The following is a 19,802-nucleotide window of genomic DNA, read 5'->3' as shown; positions in this document are numbered from 1 at the left end:
GAAAAATAAGAAACAAAATTACAATAGCATTAATTATTAGTTTTAAACTGTAGATCATAAATTATGACTAAAAACCTTTTCATTGTTATTTTTAAGGTAAAAAACATCTGGAATAGAGGATTCATCCTAACAAATTAAAATAATAGGAAAATCTTAATTACATAATGTTTTAAAGACCTTTATTAAAACAAAAATAAGAATTTTTGATATATGATTATAAAACAAATATGTAATTTAATTTTTTTTTTTACAGGAATTTCACAAAATTAGGTAATTTCAATATTTTATTATTTATGAACTTTATTACTGTTGATCTTAACACTTATTAATGCTGACTTATTTTTATTTACTTTTATTGTTTTTAAAAGATAGTTATTTAGGGGCCTACACCTATATACAAAGATAACACATTTTGTTTTCTGATAATTAAAGAATGCACAACAAACTTTTTTGTTTCTTAACATTGCCATTCTTTTTAAAGTTATTTGTATGTACAAATAAAGTTATTTGTTGTTTCAAGCTCTCATACAAATTTTTAGCTTCTTTCCACAGTTGGATTTAATTGAAAAACTTTGTTAGAAAACAACCTTCCTAAATAAAAAGCTCCATTTAACATATCCATTGTAAATTAAAGATTAAATTAATTATGTATTTTCATTACAATTTTTTTTAAATTCTTTTTTAGAAATTTTGCTTTAATTATTCTCTCAAATCTTTATCTCTTTGCTCTTTATTCATACTCATACATTTAGTAAATTACAATATAAGGTAAATATTATGAAATCTTTCAATTTTTATTTTTGGTTCAACAGACCCAGTTTGATATACAATTTCTTTAACATCAGACAACACTTTTTCTATAACAAAATGTTTGGCCATAATTTTCTCTCCAATACACCTTCATCAAAAGAATAGGAAATAAACGATATAGTATTACTACTAATTTTTGCTTTATATACTTTTTTTTACTTACAGGACATATTCAAGCTCGTAAGGTCTTTTAAAACTCCTACATATTTTGTGATCATTTTATTAATTTTTTTTCTTTTAATACAAAAAAAAATACTCTAAAATTGAACAAAATTAACTATATAAAATTGTTCTTGCTAAATGTGATAATAAGAGTGGTTCATCAACAATTTTGGAATAATTAATTTAAATTAATTTTGATGTAAAAAAAAATTATATATAAACAACACTTTCAATATATATTTACATATTTTTATATTTTAATTACAGATATGCTTATTGAAACTGAAAATAAGTGCTGCCTTATTTTTATGTGTTTGATAATAAATTCAAATAAATTAGATAGTGAAAAATATTAGCAATATTTATTACATAAAACTAATAGTGTGTTATTTAAAATCAATTTAAGCTTGGTTTTCAGACATTAGATTATAAAATATTTTTGTAAAACATACAAGAAGGGAAATATTTTTGTTTTAGGTTTTTGTTTCGTAGAGGTGGTGGTGATAAAAAGGATGGAAAAGATAAGGATAAAGATAAAGATAAAGATAGGGGAAGAGAAAGAAGAAAACGTCCTAAGATACGTGGTATTACTAAAAGTGGACGTGTTATTAAAGGGAGAGGTGTTTTTGTAAGTTATGAATTAGTGAAAAGTATGAGTCTGAATTGTTTTTAAAATGATCATGCTATTTTGAAACGGTTCCTAGAAATTATTACAAACGTCATGCAGTGTTATTTGACATATTTTTTATGAAAAATAGAAGTTTTTTTATGCAATTTTTTTTTATTCTAAATTTGTTTTTGGAACTTTTTATCCTATTAAGTGTTTTAGAATATGGTTCTGAAAAAATTTGAGAATTTTTTTTTATTTACTGGTTATTTGTTGTATTCTTTCTATATATCCATTTTTCTTATATAATTCAGACTATCTAACTTTTTTTGTAAATACGATTCATTTAAATGTATTAATGAATTTTAAAAATGCTGATAATCAAAAAAATATCTTGTGTACCAATAAGCAAATTAATACTTACAAATTCGAGACAGTTATGAAAAAAATATTTATTTTTGTTCTTTTAAAAATATCCTGCACTTCACCGATTTCATTTCTTTATTCATTTCTGGAAGTTGTCAGTATATTCATAACTGTCATTGATGAAGACCAATTAAGACTTTTAAATCGTCAGAAGTACTGTAATGAAATTTGAATTTTTTTAAATTTATTGGTTATTTGTTGTGTTCTTTCTATATATCCATTTTTTCCTATATAATTCAGACAATCTAACTTTTTTTGTAAATATTATTATTCCACTTTGGTTACTTTTATGTTAACTGTTACAATGTTTCACATAAATTTTCAGTTTTTAACTTATTATCGTCTTTTTGATTTCAATAAGCAGTGTTAAATGTATTAAAAGCTCTATTATTGCTTTGTATTTCAGTTTGTTCATGAATTGAATTAATTTATATTACATACATACATTATGCATTATGGTTTACTTTATGTAAAAAAATAAATTAATTTAATATTTTATTATTTATTAAAATAGACAGAATATTCAGTAAATTCATGATTTACCTTAGGCTAATAACGCCTTATACTCTACTGCAGGGTTCTCAACCTTTTTATGACGCGGGGCCATTTGAGATTGCAAAAAATAGTGGCAGGTGCATATGTGATTAAAAAATAAATAAAAAAGTATTATGCCATAACATACATTTTGTAACATATATTTATTAAAAGTCAAATTTGTGCGATCTTTGACACTGTATTTCTTCTGCTAATTTCTCATAGGGTGTGTAAAATGATAATCCTAATCATAAACAATCATCAAGGTTGGCATATTAGTAAGTTGAGAACTGATTTTTGATTTTATAATATTCATGGTGGAAAATAAAGATTCACAAAAATATGTGGTACCAAAGCAGGATTTGATTTTGTAGGCTCCTTTTTTCAAAAGATTATACTTTTTTTCTTAAATTAATTTCCAAAATTTCCATTTGTATCGTGAGAATTTAATATGTCATTTTGAAAATCTAAAATTTTTCTTGAAGAAGTTCTGCTATAGATTTAGCAGTTTTAGTAATGTCTACTTGTGCAGTAACAGAATTTACAAAACAAAATGTAGCCACTGGTTCGATAATGTAAATTGCTGAAATCTACTTTTAAACTGTTCTAAAAGTTTTTAAGATGAGTAATAAATAATGTTAGGTCAAAATTATTTTCACCAATCATTTTTTTTCAATCTTGGAAGGTGTACAAGAGAATTTTTTGACAAATTATTTATCCAACTGTATTTTGGCTTTGAATGCTTTTATAGAGCTAATCATTTCAATTAAATGTTTATTTTACCCCTAGTGGTCCAGGTTTAAATTGTTCAGTTTTTCACACATGTTGGTTAATAAGCCAGATCCATCAGCCATTGTAGGTTGTTATCTAATTGTGGAAACATTTATTTTTTTAAAATAAGGAATTTCTTCATCTCTTCCAAAGACAAAAAAAATCAGGCAAGTGATTTGCTTTCACTTAACCATCTTATATCTGTGTGGATGATAATGTCAGGTTGGGAAAATTTGTCCTTTTCGACAATGGCTTTAAACAATATGTGATAAAGGATTTGCTCAAATTTTGTTAATTATTTTAACAACATTCGTAACATGTTCAAAGGGTAATATTTTGGGATATAATGATTCTTGATGTATGATGCAACGATAACGCATAATGTTCAGAAACGATTCATCTTTTTTTGCAGTGGGAAATAAATCCATTATTGCAGCTCACCATTGCTGGTGCACCATCAGTTATAATTGCTGATAACTTGTGCAAAGGCATATCAATTTCTGTTGAGTAATTATTTTAAAGATTTTATAAATATCTTCACCCTTTGAATGTTCCTGCATTGATAGTAAGTTTAATAGTTCTTTCACACTAAAATCGCTTAATACCATTCTTATCATTACTGCCAATTGTGCTGTATCTAATATATTTATTGATTCATCTAATTGCAATGAGAAATATTCACATTCTTCCAAATCATTTTTCAATTGACTTTGTAAATTGTTGAAATCCCTTGGATTCTTCTTGTACTTGTATCGTTTGATAACTGTAAATCTTGTATTGCTGAAATAATTTTTAACTTATCAGAAAATCCTTCAAATAACGAATAGACTCCAACAAGAAATGATTCCTTAATTAGTTCACTTTCTAAAAATGGTATTTTTGTTTTGGCAGCAAATAAGAAATTTTTAAGGAAGCATTAGAGGCATTTTTATTTTTATTTATATGGCTTGTAAAAAATGCTTGCTGGTTAGATATATTTGGTCCTGATTTTAGTTGATTAAATTTTATTTTCCTTAGCTTGGATTTAGGCGAATAATTAACCTCAAAAGAGCTGTGATTGGTTTTGTAATGACGTTTTTTTTACTGCTGACACAACACTGTTGCATATTAAGCAGATACATTTCTCCTTATTTTCAATAACAAAGTAGTCTTCCCATTTTTTGTTAAAATGATAGAATTGTTATTTTTACTTGGATTATTCATTTTGGAGTGAAATTTTGATATACTTATTTTTATATATAGACTTATATATGCATGTTTGAAGTTATACTTCTTTGGCGTGGCTAAAAAGTTTCAGCAAAGTTTTAGCCATCTTGGAGACTAAAATAAAAATAAAATTAATTAATTATTAAAAACTTTTAAATTAAGAAATAAGAAAACGACCCTGTAAGTAGCACACTTATAAGAATATTTAAAATTTTTAAATAAATATATCATATAACAAAGATGATTATTAAATTAATTAAAAAATTATAGTTGTAGACATTTTAAAAATCTTTCTTTGCATATTTTTAACTTTTTTTTTATTTTAATGATTGAAGTTCTATTAAAAAATATCAAACTATTACCGGACGTCTGCTATTTTCAGAATATATAGTAATTATAAAATTTATTATTATTTAGTTAATAGTTATTATTTTACTAACAACAAATTATACTTACAAAGAGTTTACCTCAAACCTTGAATCACTTATTGTTATTTATGTACAGAATAATTATTACTAATAATAAATAAATAAGGTTATACGAACAACGATATTTACAAAATAAAATATTAATCACTTTGGCTGTTTATGAGAGAACTTAGCTAAAATATATACAAACTGAACTTTGCTTAACAGCTTACTTCATTATATGTTTTTTTGTGTGACAATATGTGTGCGCATGTTAAAATTTCACTCATATTTTTCCCCTAATTGCATAAAAGAATTATAACTTCAAAAAACACAACACATCAATAGCATGTCATGACAACAGTACAAGATTACAACAGCACATAATGATGACTAATACCATACTACTAATACAACAGAGGTGTTAATGGAGGCAGTCAGTATAGCCAGTTAAGTGAATTTCTCACTAGCAAGATTTTAAAAACTAAAGTAACTTTTTATTTATTATCTTTTAAAATTTAATTTTTTTCATTATTTCAACACTGTCCCGCGTGCATGTAAATAGCTTCGAGGGTGCATATGTGTCCACAGGCATAAGGTTGAGAACCTCTGCTCTACTGCAATGGAGCCTACAGTGTTTTAATGGCTTCCATTTTTATGTTTGGCAAATTTTGCGTGCAGTTTGTCTTAATTGATGAATTGCTCCCAATTATTTTATAATTGATTAATTTAACCTGACCTTGCAATCTGTTGTCTTTTTTTATAGTCAATATTTAAAGTATGAAATTAAATATTTTTAACTATAAACAATCCAGAATACTAAGGATCTTTATCGTTGCTGGCTGAGTAGATACGTAAAACTTTACTGTGTCTTGACTATCCATGTTTGCTTGTAGTTAATTGTGTGTATTTTTTTATTTATTTTTTAATTAGTTTATTTTATAATATTAGTTACTGTTACTCATTTACTTTTCCATTTTCTTAATGTTAAAATTATCAAGTTGATTAAATAACATAAAAAATGTTTGTAAATATTTTGCAAATAAATGCAAAAGTTTGAGTATTATTCACTTAACATTTTTGTCACTCAACTTGCACACAGTTTTTTGTATCTTAGGTTTTAGTCACAGAGAAGACCTTGAAATTTCAGGGATTCTGCAGGAAGTTCACATCATAAACCTGTTTTGTCACAGACAATATCAACACATTCAACCAGGCACACAGTAGCGACAAAATTGTGTCCTTGCCCACCTTCATCATTGATGTCCATCTGTCCTTTAAATTTCCTACACCATTCCTGTACACTACCATCACTCATAAGGTTTTCACTATACACTAGGCTCATTCTGCGATTGATTTCAGCAGCACTATATCATTCTGCTTGCAGAAAACGTACCACACTTTGCACCTCACACTTGGTGGGTGCATCGATCATAGTAGCCATGTTCAATTGCTCGTAGCTTGGCTCAGATTGATGCAATGGAGCCACCAGCAATGGCAGAGGTTGTGGTGAGGGGGCAGCACAATCTCACAACGTGCAGATCTGGCTCCTGCTTGTCTCTTTGTTTACCTTGATACACAATCAGAGGTTGAAAAAAAACAGCCCTCGTAATATTCTTTCTGCTGATTGTTGCAGTACTGAAAGTAATTTGCTTTATTATTTTCAGCTCATCAATTATAATTTTTTGTATGTCCAAAATGGTTGACCCTTCATCTTCACTTTCAATCTAGGGGAGAGTCAGATCTGGGCTACAAGGAGGATTTGGAAGGGTGGAAATGTTTTGCTTCAACAGAAATTATTGAAATTAAATGTACAGTATTAGCTAACATGTTATTGTGGTGCAGCAGTCAGTTGTGTGTGATGTCACTTGGAATAATTTTGCAAGCTAGCCCAGGAAGTCTTAACATCTAAAAACTTTATCAGGCTGTCAAAAGAAAATTTCATAATTTTAACTCAGGATTTGCTCAAGTGTATTTAATTCATTTGCCCCTTTTTATGGCACTTACAATTCTCAATAGATTGGCACCCTCATAAGTATTGGTTAAAGAATCAAATGTTCTGGGTGGCACATTTGTTGAGTCATGATGAGCATTGATAAATTACCAAAAATTTTTGTGTTAAGATTATGCCATTTTATTATTTTTACATTAATCCAACTTATAAATTTATTGATTTGTACTTAATGTTTCATTAAGAGCAATCATAGGATGATTGAAAAGATATCTAGATGTGAAATTCCAGTACTTAAAATCTGAATAGTCCTAAAACATCTTATGATATGAAATATAGTTGCATAACCTTTGTCTTGAATAAATTAATATTATATGAAATCATCAGTCCACAGAAAAATTGTCATCGTGATTTTCTCTACTATTAATAGTTTCTTGGTGCTGAAATAAAACATTTTACCGAGTTGAAACTACTATGTATGTCAATTATTTTTTTTCTTTAGTCATTTGACTGGTTTGATGCAGCTCTCCAAGATTCCCTATCTAGTGCCAGTCGTTCCATTTTGGTATACCTCCTGCATCCTACATCCGTAATAATTTGTTTTACATATCCCAAATGTTGCCTGCCTGCACAATTTTTCCCATCTATCTTTCCCTCCATTATCAAAGCAACTATTCTAGGATGCTGTAGTATGTGGCCTATAAGTCTCTCTCTTCTTTTAACTATATTTTTCCAAATGCTTCTTTCTCCATCAATTTGCTGCAACTCTTCTTCATCATTTTATCCACCCATTGAATTTTTAACATTCTTCTATAGCACCAAATTTCAAAGGCTTCTAATCTTTTCTTCTCAGGTACTTTGATCGTCTAAGTTTCATTTTCGTATAAAGTTATGTTCCAAACATATACTTGCAAAAATGTTTTCCTGATGTTTAAATTAATTTTTGATGTAAGCAAATTATATTTCTGACTGAAAGCTTGTTTTGCTTGTGCTATTCAGCATTTTATATCACTCCTGCTTCGTCCATCTTTCGTCCATCTTCGTCAATTCTACTTCCCAAATAACAAAATTCTTCTACCTCCATAATCTTTTCTCTACCTATTTTTATATTCAGTGGTCCATCTACATTATTTGTACTACATTTCATTACTTTCATTTTGTTCTTGTTTATTTTCATGTGACAGTTTTTGCATAGGACTTCATCCATGCCATTAATTGTTTCTTCTAAATCTTTTTTACTCTCAGCTAGAATTACTACATCAGCAAATCGTAGCATCTTTATCTTTTCACCTTGCACTGTTACTCCAGATCTAAATTGTTCTTCAACATCATTAACTGCTAATTCTATGTAAATATTAAAATGTAACAGGGATAGGGAACATCCTTGTCAGATTCCCTTTTTACTTGCTTGTATGAAGTGAAGGAAGTATTGTAATTGCGAAAATTTCCTTTTTTCAGATTTCAATAGAAATATCCATTTTGATCACTTATGAATCCATTTTCGCTAGTTTCGGTGTGATGTACATACATACCTGGCATGACTCAAAAACAATTAGCTATAGGATGTTGAACTTTTAGATTTAGGACTGTAATAACATCTAGTTGTGCACACCTCCCCTTTTGATTGCAATCAACTTGTCTAAAAAAGCCCAAAATCCAAAAAATAGGATTTTTGATTTTTTCTTATCTGGAGTATAAACCCTCATTGAAAGCGTTTCAACAATATCGATATAAGTGGTGCTTTTTGGTTCCAGAGTTATAGCCAAATAGATTTTTAATTAATGAAATATTTGGATCTTACAAGGGGAAGGTACATGGTTCGAATCAGACTTCATTTATGTTTTTTTTAATTTAAATATGTTGATTTATTAATAATAAATTTAAATATTTATTAAAAAAAATTTTACAATAAATAATTCAATAAAAACAATTAAAAAACATGAAAATAAATCAGAAGTTATTAGTGAAATAAAATTTTATGTACTTTTCATTTTAAAAAAATGTATTTATGTAATTAAATAGGCTTACAAGGAAATCGTGTGGTGCCCAGATCAGATTTTTTATTACGACTTTTTTCTTATGTTCTTCGATTATTACTGTCGCAGTTTGGTTCCTGTAAATGCTAGTAATTGTTCTATCTCTATTCTTGAAACCTAAATTTATTAAAAGGCTGAATTTGATTCCAGTCTACATTATCAAATGCCTTTTCTGAGTCTATAAATGCTATATATGTTGGTTTGTTTTTCCTTAAGCTTCTTTTTACTATTAGTCTGAACGCTAAAATTACTTCCCTTGTCACTATACTTTTCCTAAAACCAAATTGGTATCCTAACACTTATTTCGCTCTCCTCTCAATTCTTCTGTACAAAATTCTAGTTAAGATTTTTGATGTGTGAGTAGTAGAACAATCTAATTGTTCTGTGTTCTTCACATTTATCTGCTCCTGCTTTCTTTCTTTCTTTCTTTCTGGTATTATGACAGTAATACCAGAACTATTCTTGAAGTCTGACGGAACTTCCTCTTTTTCGTAAATGTTACACACCAATTTGTATAATCCGTCTTATCGCTTTCTCACCGTGCAGTAATTCTGCAGGTATCCCATCTATCCCAGGAGCCTTTCTGCCATTCAAATCTTTGATTGCTTTATTAAATTCAGATTTCAGTATTGTATCTTGCTTTTCATCCTCTTCTTCCTCTACAACTCCAGTTTCTAATTCATTTCCTCTGTATAACTCTTCAATTTATTCCACCCATCTATCAACCTTTTCTTTTGTATTATAGATCGGTGTACCATCTTTATTTAACACATTATTAGATTTTTTAATTTATGTAGTACAAAATTCTCCTTAACTTTTTCCTGTATGCTCCGTCTGTTTTACCAGTGAGCATTTCTCTTTCCAGTTCTGAACACTTTTCTTTAATTCACTCTTCTTTCACTAATTTGCACTTCCTGTTTATAGTATTTCTTAATTGTCTGTAGTTCTTTTACCTTCATCAGTAGCATTTTTATACTTTCTACATTCATCTATCAGCTGCAATATATCCTCTGATATCCAAGGTTTCCTACCTAAGTTCTCTTTGTTCCACCTAAGTTTGCTTCTGCTGATTTAAGAATTTCATTTTTAACATACACCTATTCCTCTTTTATATTTTCTACTTTTTCATCTAATCGGAGCTCTTGCGATATCCTTCTCAAAAATCTTTTTTACCTCCTCTTTCTCTAAATTCCACAAATTCTGACATCTTTTTTTTAGGTTTTTAAATCGCAATCTACATTTCATTATCGCTAAATTATGGTCGCTGTCAATGTCTGCTCCAGGATATGCTTTGCAGTCAAGGAATTGATTTGTAAATCTTTGTTTAACCATGATATAATCTATCGGATACCTTAAAGTATCGCCAAGCTTTTTCCATGTGTATATTTTTCTATATGATATTTAAACTGGGTGTTGGCTATTACTGAATTATACTTTGTGCAAAACTCAATAAGTCGGTCCCCTCTCATCCAGCTTTTGCCCAGTCTGTATTCACCTATAATATTTCCTTCCTTGTCTTTTTTCCGATGCTTGCATTCCAATCTCCAACTATTATTAAATTTTCATCCCCTTTTATATGTTTAAATTGCTTTATCAATTTCTTTGTATATACACTCTACCTCTTCATCATCATCATCATGGGCATTTGTAGGCATATAGATGTTTACAATTGTCAGCTTAGGTTTTGATTTTATCCGTATTACAATGATTCTATCGCTGTGCCTATTGAAATACTCTATTCTCTTTCCTGTTTTCTTGTTCATTACGAAACCTACTCCTGCCTGCTCTTTATTTGACACTGAGTTAATACTAAAATCACTTGACCAAAAGTCGATTTCCTCTTCTCACTGAACCTCACTAATTCGTACTAAATCTACATTTAACCTATCTGTTTCCCTCATTAAATTTTTTTACCTACCAACCTTTTTTAGATTTCTAACATTCCACACTCTGACTCATAGAATGTTATTTTTTAATTTTCTGGTGACCCCTTTCCTTAGTAGTTCCCACCCAGAGATATTCGAGTGGAAGACTAGTTTACCTACAGAATATTTTACCAAGGAAAGTACCCTCTATCTTTTTCACATGAAAATGTAGAAAGTACATTTTCTTGAAAAAAAATAATTGTTAATTATAAAAGTTTGTAAAAATTTAATTGTTTACAATCAGTTAAAAAGTGTTTGATTTTTATTAAAGCATGTATGCTTAATAACTTAATTTTACTTGTTTGTTTTCCATTGAAAATATGTTCAAAAAAGTCAATTTTATTCATACTGGTATTAAAACTATAATGTTGCAGAGGTATCGTACACCTTCTCGTAGTCGATCAAGAAGTATTACACCACCTCACTGGAAGCAGGCTCAACAAAGAACAATAAAGCTATATGAATTTGAGGTAAGATCATTTACTAATATTTAAAATGTTTGCTGTTTGATTTTTCCATTTCAGTTAGATCCTTGTCGTCTGAATAAATTGAGTTAAAAATTTAATATTTTTACTTAAATGTTAATGATTTTACAGTTCTGATAACTACATAAATTACACATGCATGCTAACATGTTTCCTTTGTGTATTAGTTTATCCATATTCATTAGTTACTCCTGAGAACTCATTTGTAAAATATCTTTGTTCAAACAGCTTTCCTGCAATATTAATATCTTTCATAAATGCCCCCTTACTTTACAAGTACTTTTAGGAATGTTTTTTCTCTCTTATTGATGTTTTCTAAATTTATTTAAATTAAATTTTGGTATAGGTATTCCTTTATGGCTTCAAAGTTATCTGGAATTGTAATTTGGAAAAGTACTTTTTCCAGTACCAAAAAGTAATTTTTACTTTTTGGAAAAAGTAAAAATATATGTTTTAAAATGATTTTTGCGAATAACTCCAGCACATCCATTTTATGTTACTGCAAGTTAACAATATATGTTGCAGCAGTTTTACGTATAGAATAGAGAAAATGGAATATCAGATGTAAGTCCCAACAAAGTTAAGTAATAAATGGAGTTAAATAAAGACTTGGCCCAAAATTTTAATTAAACTGCTGAGCTTGCACGATTTTCTATCCATTTTGTTAATCAGTTATTTCTTAAGTCTATTTAATTTTGTATTGTATTATCGTTTTGATGATGTAGCATTTGAACATGCTTTTGCATCAAGTTTTGTTAAAAGTTAGGCAATAATCCAATTGAATCTTATAAGATTCAACAAGCATTGATTATGTTGTGGTGATGGTTACATTTGTTAAAAAATTAAGGAACATTGGTAGAAAGTGGTAAATATTCTGAGATTTTAATAAATGGAATTTATGCCATAAAAAAAATTAGAATATAATCATAAAAAATGGTCGGTCAAATATCCAAATAGCTGTTACTAACATTAAAATTAGTTAAGGTATGGTACACACAACTTTTAATAGGTGAATTAGACATTCACAGCTTGCTGCAAAATTTGTCTGCTCTCAGCTGAATGCAAAGAGGTCTGGTGTTGCATGAAACATTTAGGTTGTGGGATAACATTCTGAAAACTGAATAATAATTAGTCAAGAATATTTTTGTTTGTACAGTTTCATACAGAAACCAAAATTTCTAATATGTCAATGTTTCCCAGTAGAATGTCTGCATTTCTGGCTCTTTTGTTTTTTATTTTTTTTTAATCTAGGTGAAAGTAATGAATCCACAACTTCTGTAAGTAGTGGACTTCCCTCTTCATAATAATGATCAAAACCTTTTTTAAGTGCTACTTATGCAGAAGTTTGTATATTTGGATAAATATGTTTTATCTAATATGGTGGTCTTTTCTTAGAAGATTTATAGCCTAGTTGCTATTTGCTTTACCATGATATGATGTCTTTTTTTTTTTTTGTAAGTTCCTCACTACCCACATGTGCTTTGCATTACTACAAGGATGATCTGTAAATATCTGGTAGTCCCATTTTCATTCTTAAAATTCCATCATCCAGTTTGATTGTTAACAGTATTTTTCAGCTTTTAATGGTAATTTGTTTTTACTAGGTGTCGTAATTTTGATTGCCACACATGATTTTTAAAGTTATTGATATAACTTCTTGACACATTTTTTCTACTATTATCAAGATTTTGATATTACATGCTGCTTTTGTTATCAAAACCTGCAGTTCTAAGGTCACACTGTACAAACATTACTTACTAGCTACCCTTGCAATTGATAATTAATTATTGTTTGTTTTTTGTGTGTTTGTTATTACTGTTTGTACCTTAAAGAGTTAGTTGGTCAAGTTTTTTTCAGATTATTACAATGTTATTAAAATATAATGTTCCATCATATATACAGATTGAAACTGGCTTTTCTATTTTTATTTTCTGTCTGTTTGATTAGTAAGTCACGTTTGAATCCAAAACAGCATTGTGAGTAGAGAGTTTGTTTTAATTTCAAGATTGTTCAAATTTTAATCTTGAAATTGATAGTGCTCAAGGTTGTAAACTAAACAGTTTGAACACAATTAATACACATACTGGATCTTTTGAAGATTATATTTCCTTAGATGTGGTTGTGAAGTTTGAAAACATTATTTGGCAAGCTGTATTGTTTATGTTAAAGATTTTTTCGACTATAATGAGTTGGTGGATTATTTTAAAAACTTATTTTTGATCATAGGTTACAATATTTTTTTTTTGCATTATATTTCTGATAAATTATGTTTTCAGTACAACATAGTTGTATATTTTTTTAAGTTTTGTGCCTTATATTTTAATTTAAATATTTGTTTAACCCTTTGATCAGTATCCACATCATATGATGTGCCAGTAAAAGAGTGGCATTTTCTTACACACATCAGTTGAATTGCTATATTACTGTATTCTTCAGTTAACACATTTGGTGATGTTTAGTAGGCTTACTTTTGTGTGCTACTATCTGTGAATGTAATGTTGGATTTTTTTTAGCAATTTACTCCATAACAGCCATTATTGCCTTGTTATTTTGTGCACATTATATGCTGCGCTTACTATTGTGGTTGTCAGTTATAGGTTAGAAGCTACAAGTGGCTACTGAGTACTGAGTACTGAGTATTGTTTACTTTCTTTGGGTTGTTATAAAACAATTTTTACATTTAGTTATTCGTAAATATTCCTCAACAAGGGAATTTGCTGATTATAGACCAATTTTAGAGTATTTTGTGAATGTTGAGAGTGAAGATGAAATTGATAGTGAAAGTGATTTAGTTGATAGATTCAATTCAGACTATGATAAAGTTATTGATGTTAAAGATTTAGATCTTGGTCAATAATAAAAATTTAGATGCAGGTAATGAAAATGAAAGTTTGACAGTTGAAAAAGATGCAACAAAACAATAGGTCAACACAGGATACAAGTAATGTTTATAATTGGTTTGTTTCTCCTAATTTTGAACCTCACTTATTTGAGTTCAATAATAATGAATCTGGACTTTCTTCTGATAACAATTAACTGCCAATTCAAGTGAACTGAATTTTTTCGAAACTATTTTTGACAATAATTTAGTTAATCTCATAGCAGAAGAGACAAATAAATATTTCAGTTATTATAAGTCACTGACACCCCTCAAAACAAAATCCAAACTTCATAAGTGGAGTGACACACATCAGAAATGTACACAATTTTCGGAGTTACTTTTTTGATGGGTCATGTTAGAAAAAACAAGACTATGATTACTGGAGCACTGATCCACTTATTTCCACACCAATATTTGGAAAAATTATTTCCCAAAATATATCTATATTTTATTATTGAGATTTCTTCATTTTGCGGTTAATAACTCTCAATCTGCTGTGACAGATTACACAAAATTATTGTTATCATGACTCTTAATACAAAAGTTTCATCATCTATTTTTGCCATACCAGAATATATGAATAGATGAGAGTATGATGTGGGAAGGATGCCTATCATTTAGGCCATTTATTCCAAGCAAGCGCCACTGTTTCGGAGTTAAGATGTTTGTTATATATGACTGTCTTGATAGCATTCATGATAGACTTCATTATTTATAATGGCAAACAAATTGAAACTGAAATGATCTAGGCATTTCTGGCTCTGTTGTTTAAACATTATTAGCACCACATTTAGGCAAAGGCCACAATTTTTTTATTGACAACTGATATTCTAGTCCAGCATTGTTTCAGTTATTAACAAAAAAACAGGTGCTTGTGGTACAGTAAGAGCTAATAGAAAAATCTACCTTTATTTCCAAAAAAGATGCAGCAGTATGATTATTATTCACAAAATACTCACGTTCTGTTGTGTGAAAAATGGTTTGATTGAAGGTCCGTTCTGATTTTATTGACCATACATAAAAGTGATTTGAAAGACACTAGAAAAATAAATAGATTCACCAAAGAACCAATGAAAAACCATCTGTAGTAGAACACAATAAAAATATGGGACTTGTGGATAAATGAGACATGCAGTTGTCATTCAAATATACTGGAGAAAATCTACCATACAGCATAAAAAACTTTTCGTTCATGTGTTGAACATTTGCATTCTCAATTCCTATATTATACAAATTAAAAACAGAGAAAAACATTCCATTAATCAAATTCGCGCTGAATGTTATCAGACAAATAATTGAAAAGCATTTACAACCGAAACCTTCATCATCAGATAGAAGACGAGTACGAAATACAAGTGGACCTCTGTGATTAGTAGGAAAATCTATTCCAGGTACATCAAAAAGAGCTAAGGGTTTATGAGGATGCCATGTTTGTAAATGTACTATAAAAAACCTCAGACAAGAAACATTGCATCATATATATGTGAAGAATGTAACATGCCACTTTGTGTACATCCGTGTTTTGAATATTATACACAAAGGTTTTTCTGACAGTTTTCAGTATTTTTTTTTAAATGTACTTTTTTCCTACTTTGCATGTTATCAGTATACATGGACATAAGTTTGTGCTAATTGGCCATTTGTATCTTCTGTTACTTTATTCACATCATATGATGTGCGTACTTTTGTGTTATATAAAAAAAAAGGTTACTTATATGAAATATTCTTAAAAATTGTTTCAAAATATTATTTTCTAATATGACCATTTACAAAAAGAGCATTTAAATTTTTTTTTAAAAACATAAAAACTGATTACATGGGGTACGCTTATCAAAAAATAATTCGCTGATCAACGGGAATATTAAAATTATTGTTTCTAAATAAATGCTATAAATAATTAATAATAAATAAATATCAAAGAATTACATGGGGTAAAAAATTCTTATGCGTATCTGATATATATATATATATATATTTATTTATATATTTCCCTGTGATATTAATAAATCTTGTGTTTAGAAATTAGAAATGGAAAGAAAGAAAAGAGAAGAGGAAATTAAAAGGCGTGAAGAAGCTAGGAAAAAGCGTCATGAAGAGAAAGAAAAAGAACAACAGTTGAAGCAGTTAAAAGATAAAGATAAGAAACACGATAATAGGTAATGTTTTTTTATAAAGAACTCAAGGTTTTATTTATATTGTAATTCATCAACTTAAAGCTATGAATTTGTTATTTTAAAGTAATCTTAAATTTTACAAACCTTTAAACAAAGTATTTAACAAAGAATTTTTGTATTTTCATGTCATTGATGTAATATTCAGTATTGAGTTGTTGATTATGAAATATTATAAATTTTTTTTGCTTTTTCCTGTAAACTATGTTATAATTTACTGTAAAACTTGTAAATATTAACTGTTTTTAGAACTCCCAACTGTGAATTTTTAAAACAACTCGGTGGTGGCTAGCTTTGGCATTATCCTTAACTAGGTTTTTTTTTATATTTCTAGCATAGTTTAGATCTTTGTCAAATTTAAGAAAATGCATTCTTATAATTTCAGTAGAAGATTATAGTCCCTAAAATTGTCTTTGTCCTTGAAATTTGCAATCATTATTATAACTACATGAAAACATTATTTATTATTTTATTATTATTACTAACTAAAAGTTATGATATTACTTTTTAAGCATTGTTGTATTTAACAATTCTAGAAACTACTTCCTGAAGGGCCAGTCATAAAGGAAGAAAATTTCAATCACTATGAGATGTGATAAAAAAAAAATATCCACTCTTGACTTATAAAAACAAAAATACTTAACCTATTTAGTTCAATGACTTGTCCCCTTCAAAGCAGGCTCCTTCAGACGTATACTTTGGCCGTTTATTATTGGCAACAGGACATAACTGTGTAAATTGTAAAATTACCTCCTCCAAAAGGAGGAGTACACATGCGTTTTCACCAAGGACAAAACTCAATCAGCTACGTAGATGGTACAGTCATAGTCAGAATCATTGAAAACAGCTTCCCCAGTTGCATGATTTTTTAGGGGGAATATTTACAGTTTGATAAATAGAATGCATTTATGTTACAAAATACACAATATAAACACACAATTACACAGTAATTCATGTCACTTTTTTGCTGACTGTACACACACTGATGTTGACAGCACGAACCCAGTTATGGAATGAAATCCGCATGTGCTTCTACTATTGCTAACCTCCAACGAACACCCTAATGCAAACTGTTTGTAGCCTCATGCCAGGTGTCTGTTGAAATTGAGTTAACAAAATTGAACAGCCAAAGTATAACACACTTATCGTCATAATGTTTCCATCATGAAAACATTTCTCAAAGTTATTTTTAGTGAACACTGTAAGTTCTTATCTCTTATCTGTCTTTAAATTTCTTTTTTTTAAGTGGAATTACAACCTTAGAAAAGAGCCGAAAGTGTAATTAAGGAGTCTGTTGAAGTTGTTGGATCCGATGTTTTGCTGAGAATGTCGGGATAAGTTGTGTTGCATGGGCTGTGGAGAATTGTTGTCATGAATTTTCTAATTGCCATTTTCTGAAATCTGAGGTCTCTTGTTTCAAACAGCATCATTTAGCTGATGAAGAACAGTTATGCAATTTTCTTTATTTACAGTTTTTCCTTGAGGAGCTTACTCTTGATAAACCATAGCGATAATCAAATAAGACTTAACTGCATGATCTCTATATTGATTTGTGATTGCCTAGTTTTCTTTTGCAGAGGAAAACTTGAGAGTTTTCAAATAGGATGACATTTGTCTTAGGGACATTGCCATAACCCATGTTTCAGCTCAGGATATTATTTTTTTATAAAATCAGGATCACGATTAGCTCATTCCAAAATGTCTTGCACAACTTTGAGTTGGTTTTGCTTTTGTTCATAAGAGAGATGTTTAGGAGCAAATTTAGCCGCTACTTGCTGCATCCCGAGATGTAACAAAATAGTAATTTTGAGTAATTAACGTTTTAAATTTTTTTGTTGCAGTTTTATTCTTGTCAATTTTTTAAATGAATTAAGTACATGAAGTTAGTCCTATTATATATACTTTAATGTATAGAGTAGAATACATTTCTTGTATTAAATATGTATATATATATCATATATATATATTTTTTTTTTAATGGTGTACATAACCCCTTCATCCACTAGTGTTTATATTTTTTAGGAATTTTATAAAGTGGATGAAAAGGTATGATGTAAAAAAATATATGGATTATTGCAATATTCTATATTTGATATGAGTATTAAAGTAAATGACATAAATATGAATTAAATGAAAGTAAAACTGAAATTATAAAAGTCTACCATTTGGGATGAAATATAACTTTTGTTATCCCTCATTGATAAGCATGTTGTAGAACCACCTGTATTCTTCTGGAATGAATGGTACCTGGTCTTTGAGGTTCTTTTGCTTTAGACAGCTTACCACTCTTTTGAGACAATCTAGAAATGGAAATTTTCCTTATACCTGCTTCCTGGTTCACATAACACTTAATATTAACTTTTTTAAATGGAGTGTTAGGATCATATGACTCCTTGAAACAGTAAAAATCATGTTCTTCCACATGCATCCATTTCACACCATCTCTAAAACTTACACTTTCCCCTAAAAGATCTATTCTCCTGATAAAAAGTTTCATCATTGTTATAAAATCATCAGTTTTACAGAAATGATTAGACATATCTATAACTAGATTCTTCTTATTTGATTTGCTTATTATTTCACAATACTGTTCAGGAATACATATGTGCTGATGCTTCCTTATCTCTTTTTCAATACTGCCAAAGTGCCTGTCACTGTCGAGGTAAGTATGTCCCACCTCAGGGAATTGATGATCAATCACCTTAAATCTTCCTTTGCTTATTAAGTACTGGTAAAGACACACCATTAGGGTTATTTTGGCCAAAACAAGAGTCAGACCAAATAATAATATGCTCTTTACCTTTCAGCTGCTCATCAAATTCAAAGGTTGTAAGCAATGAGTTTTGGATCTCACAAATTATATTAACTACCTCAGTTTGCCTGGTCCTTGGTCCATGTTAAAATATGGCCTTAGGACCCTTTTTAGTTGCTATATGTATACCTAAGTTATAAAACAAAGCTTAATGAAGATAAAATACCTTTGACTTGCTTAGGCATGGTAGAGGCATAGTTTGCTGCAAGTCAACTATTATATGAGCAACTTTGCTATATGACTGAGCCAGATTTCTATTAGATATGATTGCTTCAAAAGCAGCATGGTAGTTATCTGTATGTTCCTCATCTCCTTTTCCTGGATCACATGTACTACATGTATCAGATCTAGGTTCACCAAAAGACAAATTGAAATTTGTAACAAAATGTGTAACAAATGTGTAAAAAAAATGTGTAACATGACGGTAATAACTTGCTCTCAAATTACAAAACTTCTCGGGGAGCTTATTTAACAAACATTCTTCTATGTACAATTTGTGCATTTTCGACATAGACAGAAGTAGGGAAAGATATTTTTTGTGTATGTTGCAGTTTCTGGAATAATGTGACTCTTCTGCTGGAAATAAATATATCTTCAATGACAGATTTCGTCACTAAT

General features: G+C 29.1%; 1 protein-coding gene across 1 annotated transcript in view; it reads left to right on the top strand.

Annotated features, from left to right (window-relative positions):
- The window catches only part of LOC142330430 (uncharacterized), a 40,025-nt gene that overhangs the window by 219 nt on the left and 20,004 nt on the right, over nt 1–19,802 (top strand). The window contains exons 2-4 of the mRNA XM_075375666.1: nt 1,450–1,600; nt 11,210–11,305; nt 16,221–16,357. Coding sequence (XP_075231781.1) covers nt 1,450–1,600; nt 11,210–11,305; nt 16,221–16,357 — 384 coding nt within the window. The remainder of the gene's footprint in view (nt 1–1,449; nt 1,601–11,209; nt 11,306–16,220; nt 16,358–19,802) is intronic.

This window comes from Lycorma delicatula, chromosome 9, assembly GCF_047948215.1.
Source record: "Lycorma delicatula isolate Av1 chromosome 9, ASM4794821v1, whole genome shotgun sequence".
NCBI lineage: Eukaryota > Metazoa > Arthropoda > Insecta > Hemiptera > Fulgoridae > Lycorma > Lycorma delicatula.
The sequence above is the reverse complement of the archived record's forward strand: the minus strand, read 5'-3'. Positions and strand labels throughout refer to the sequence as shown.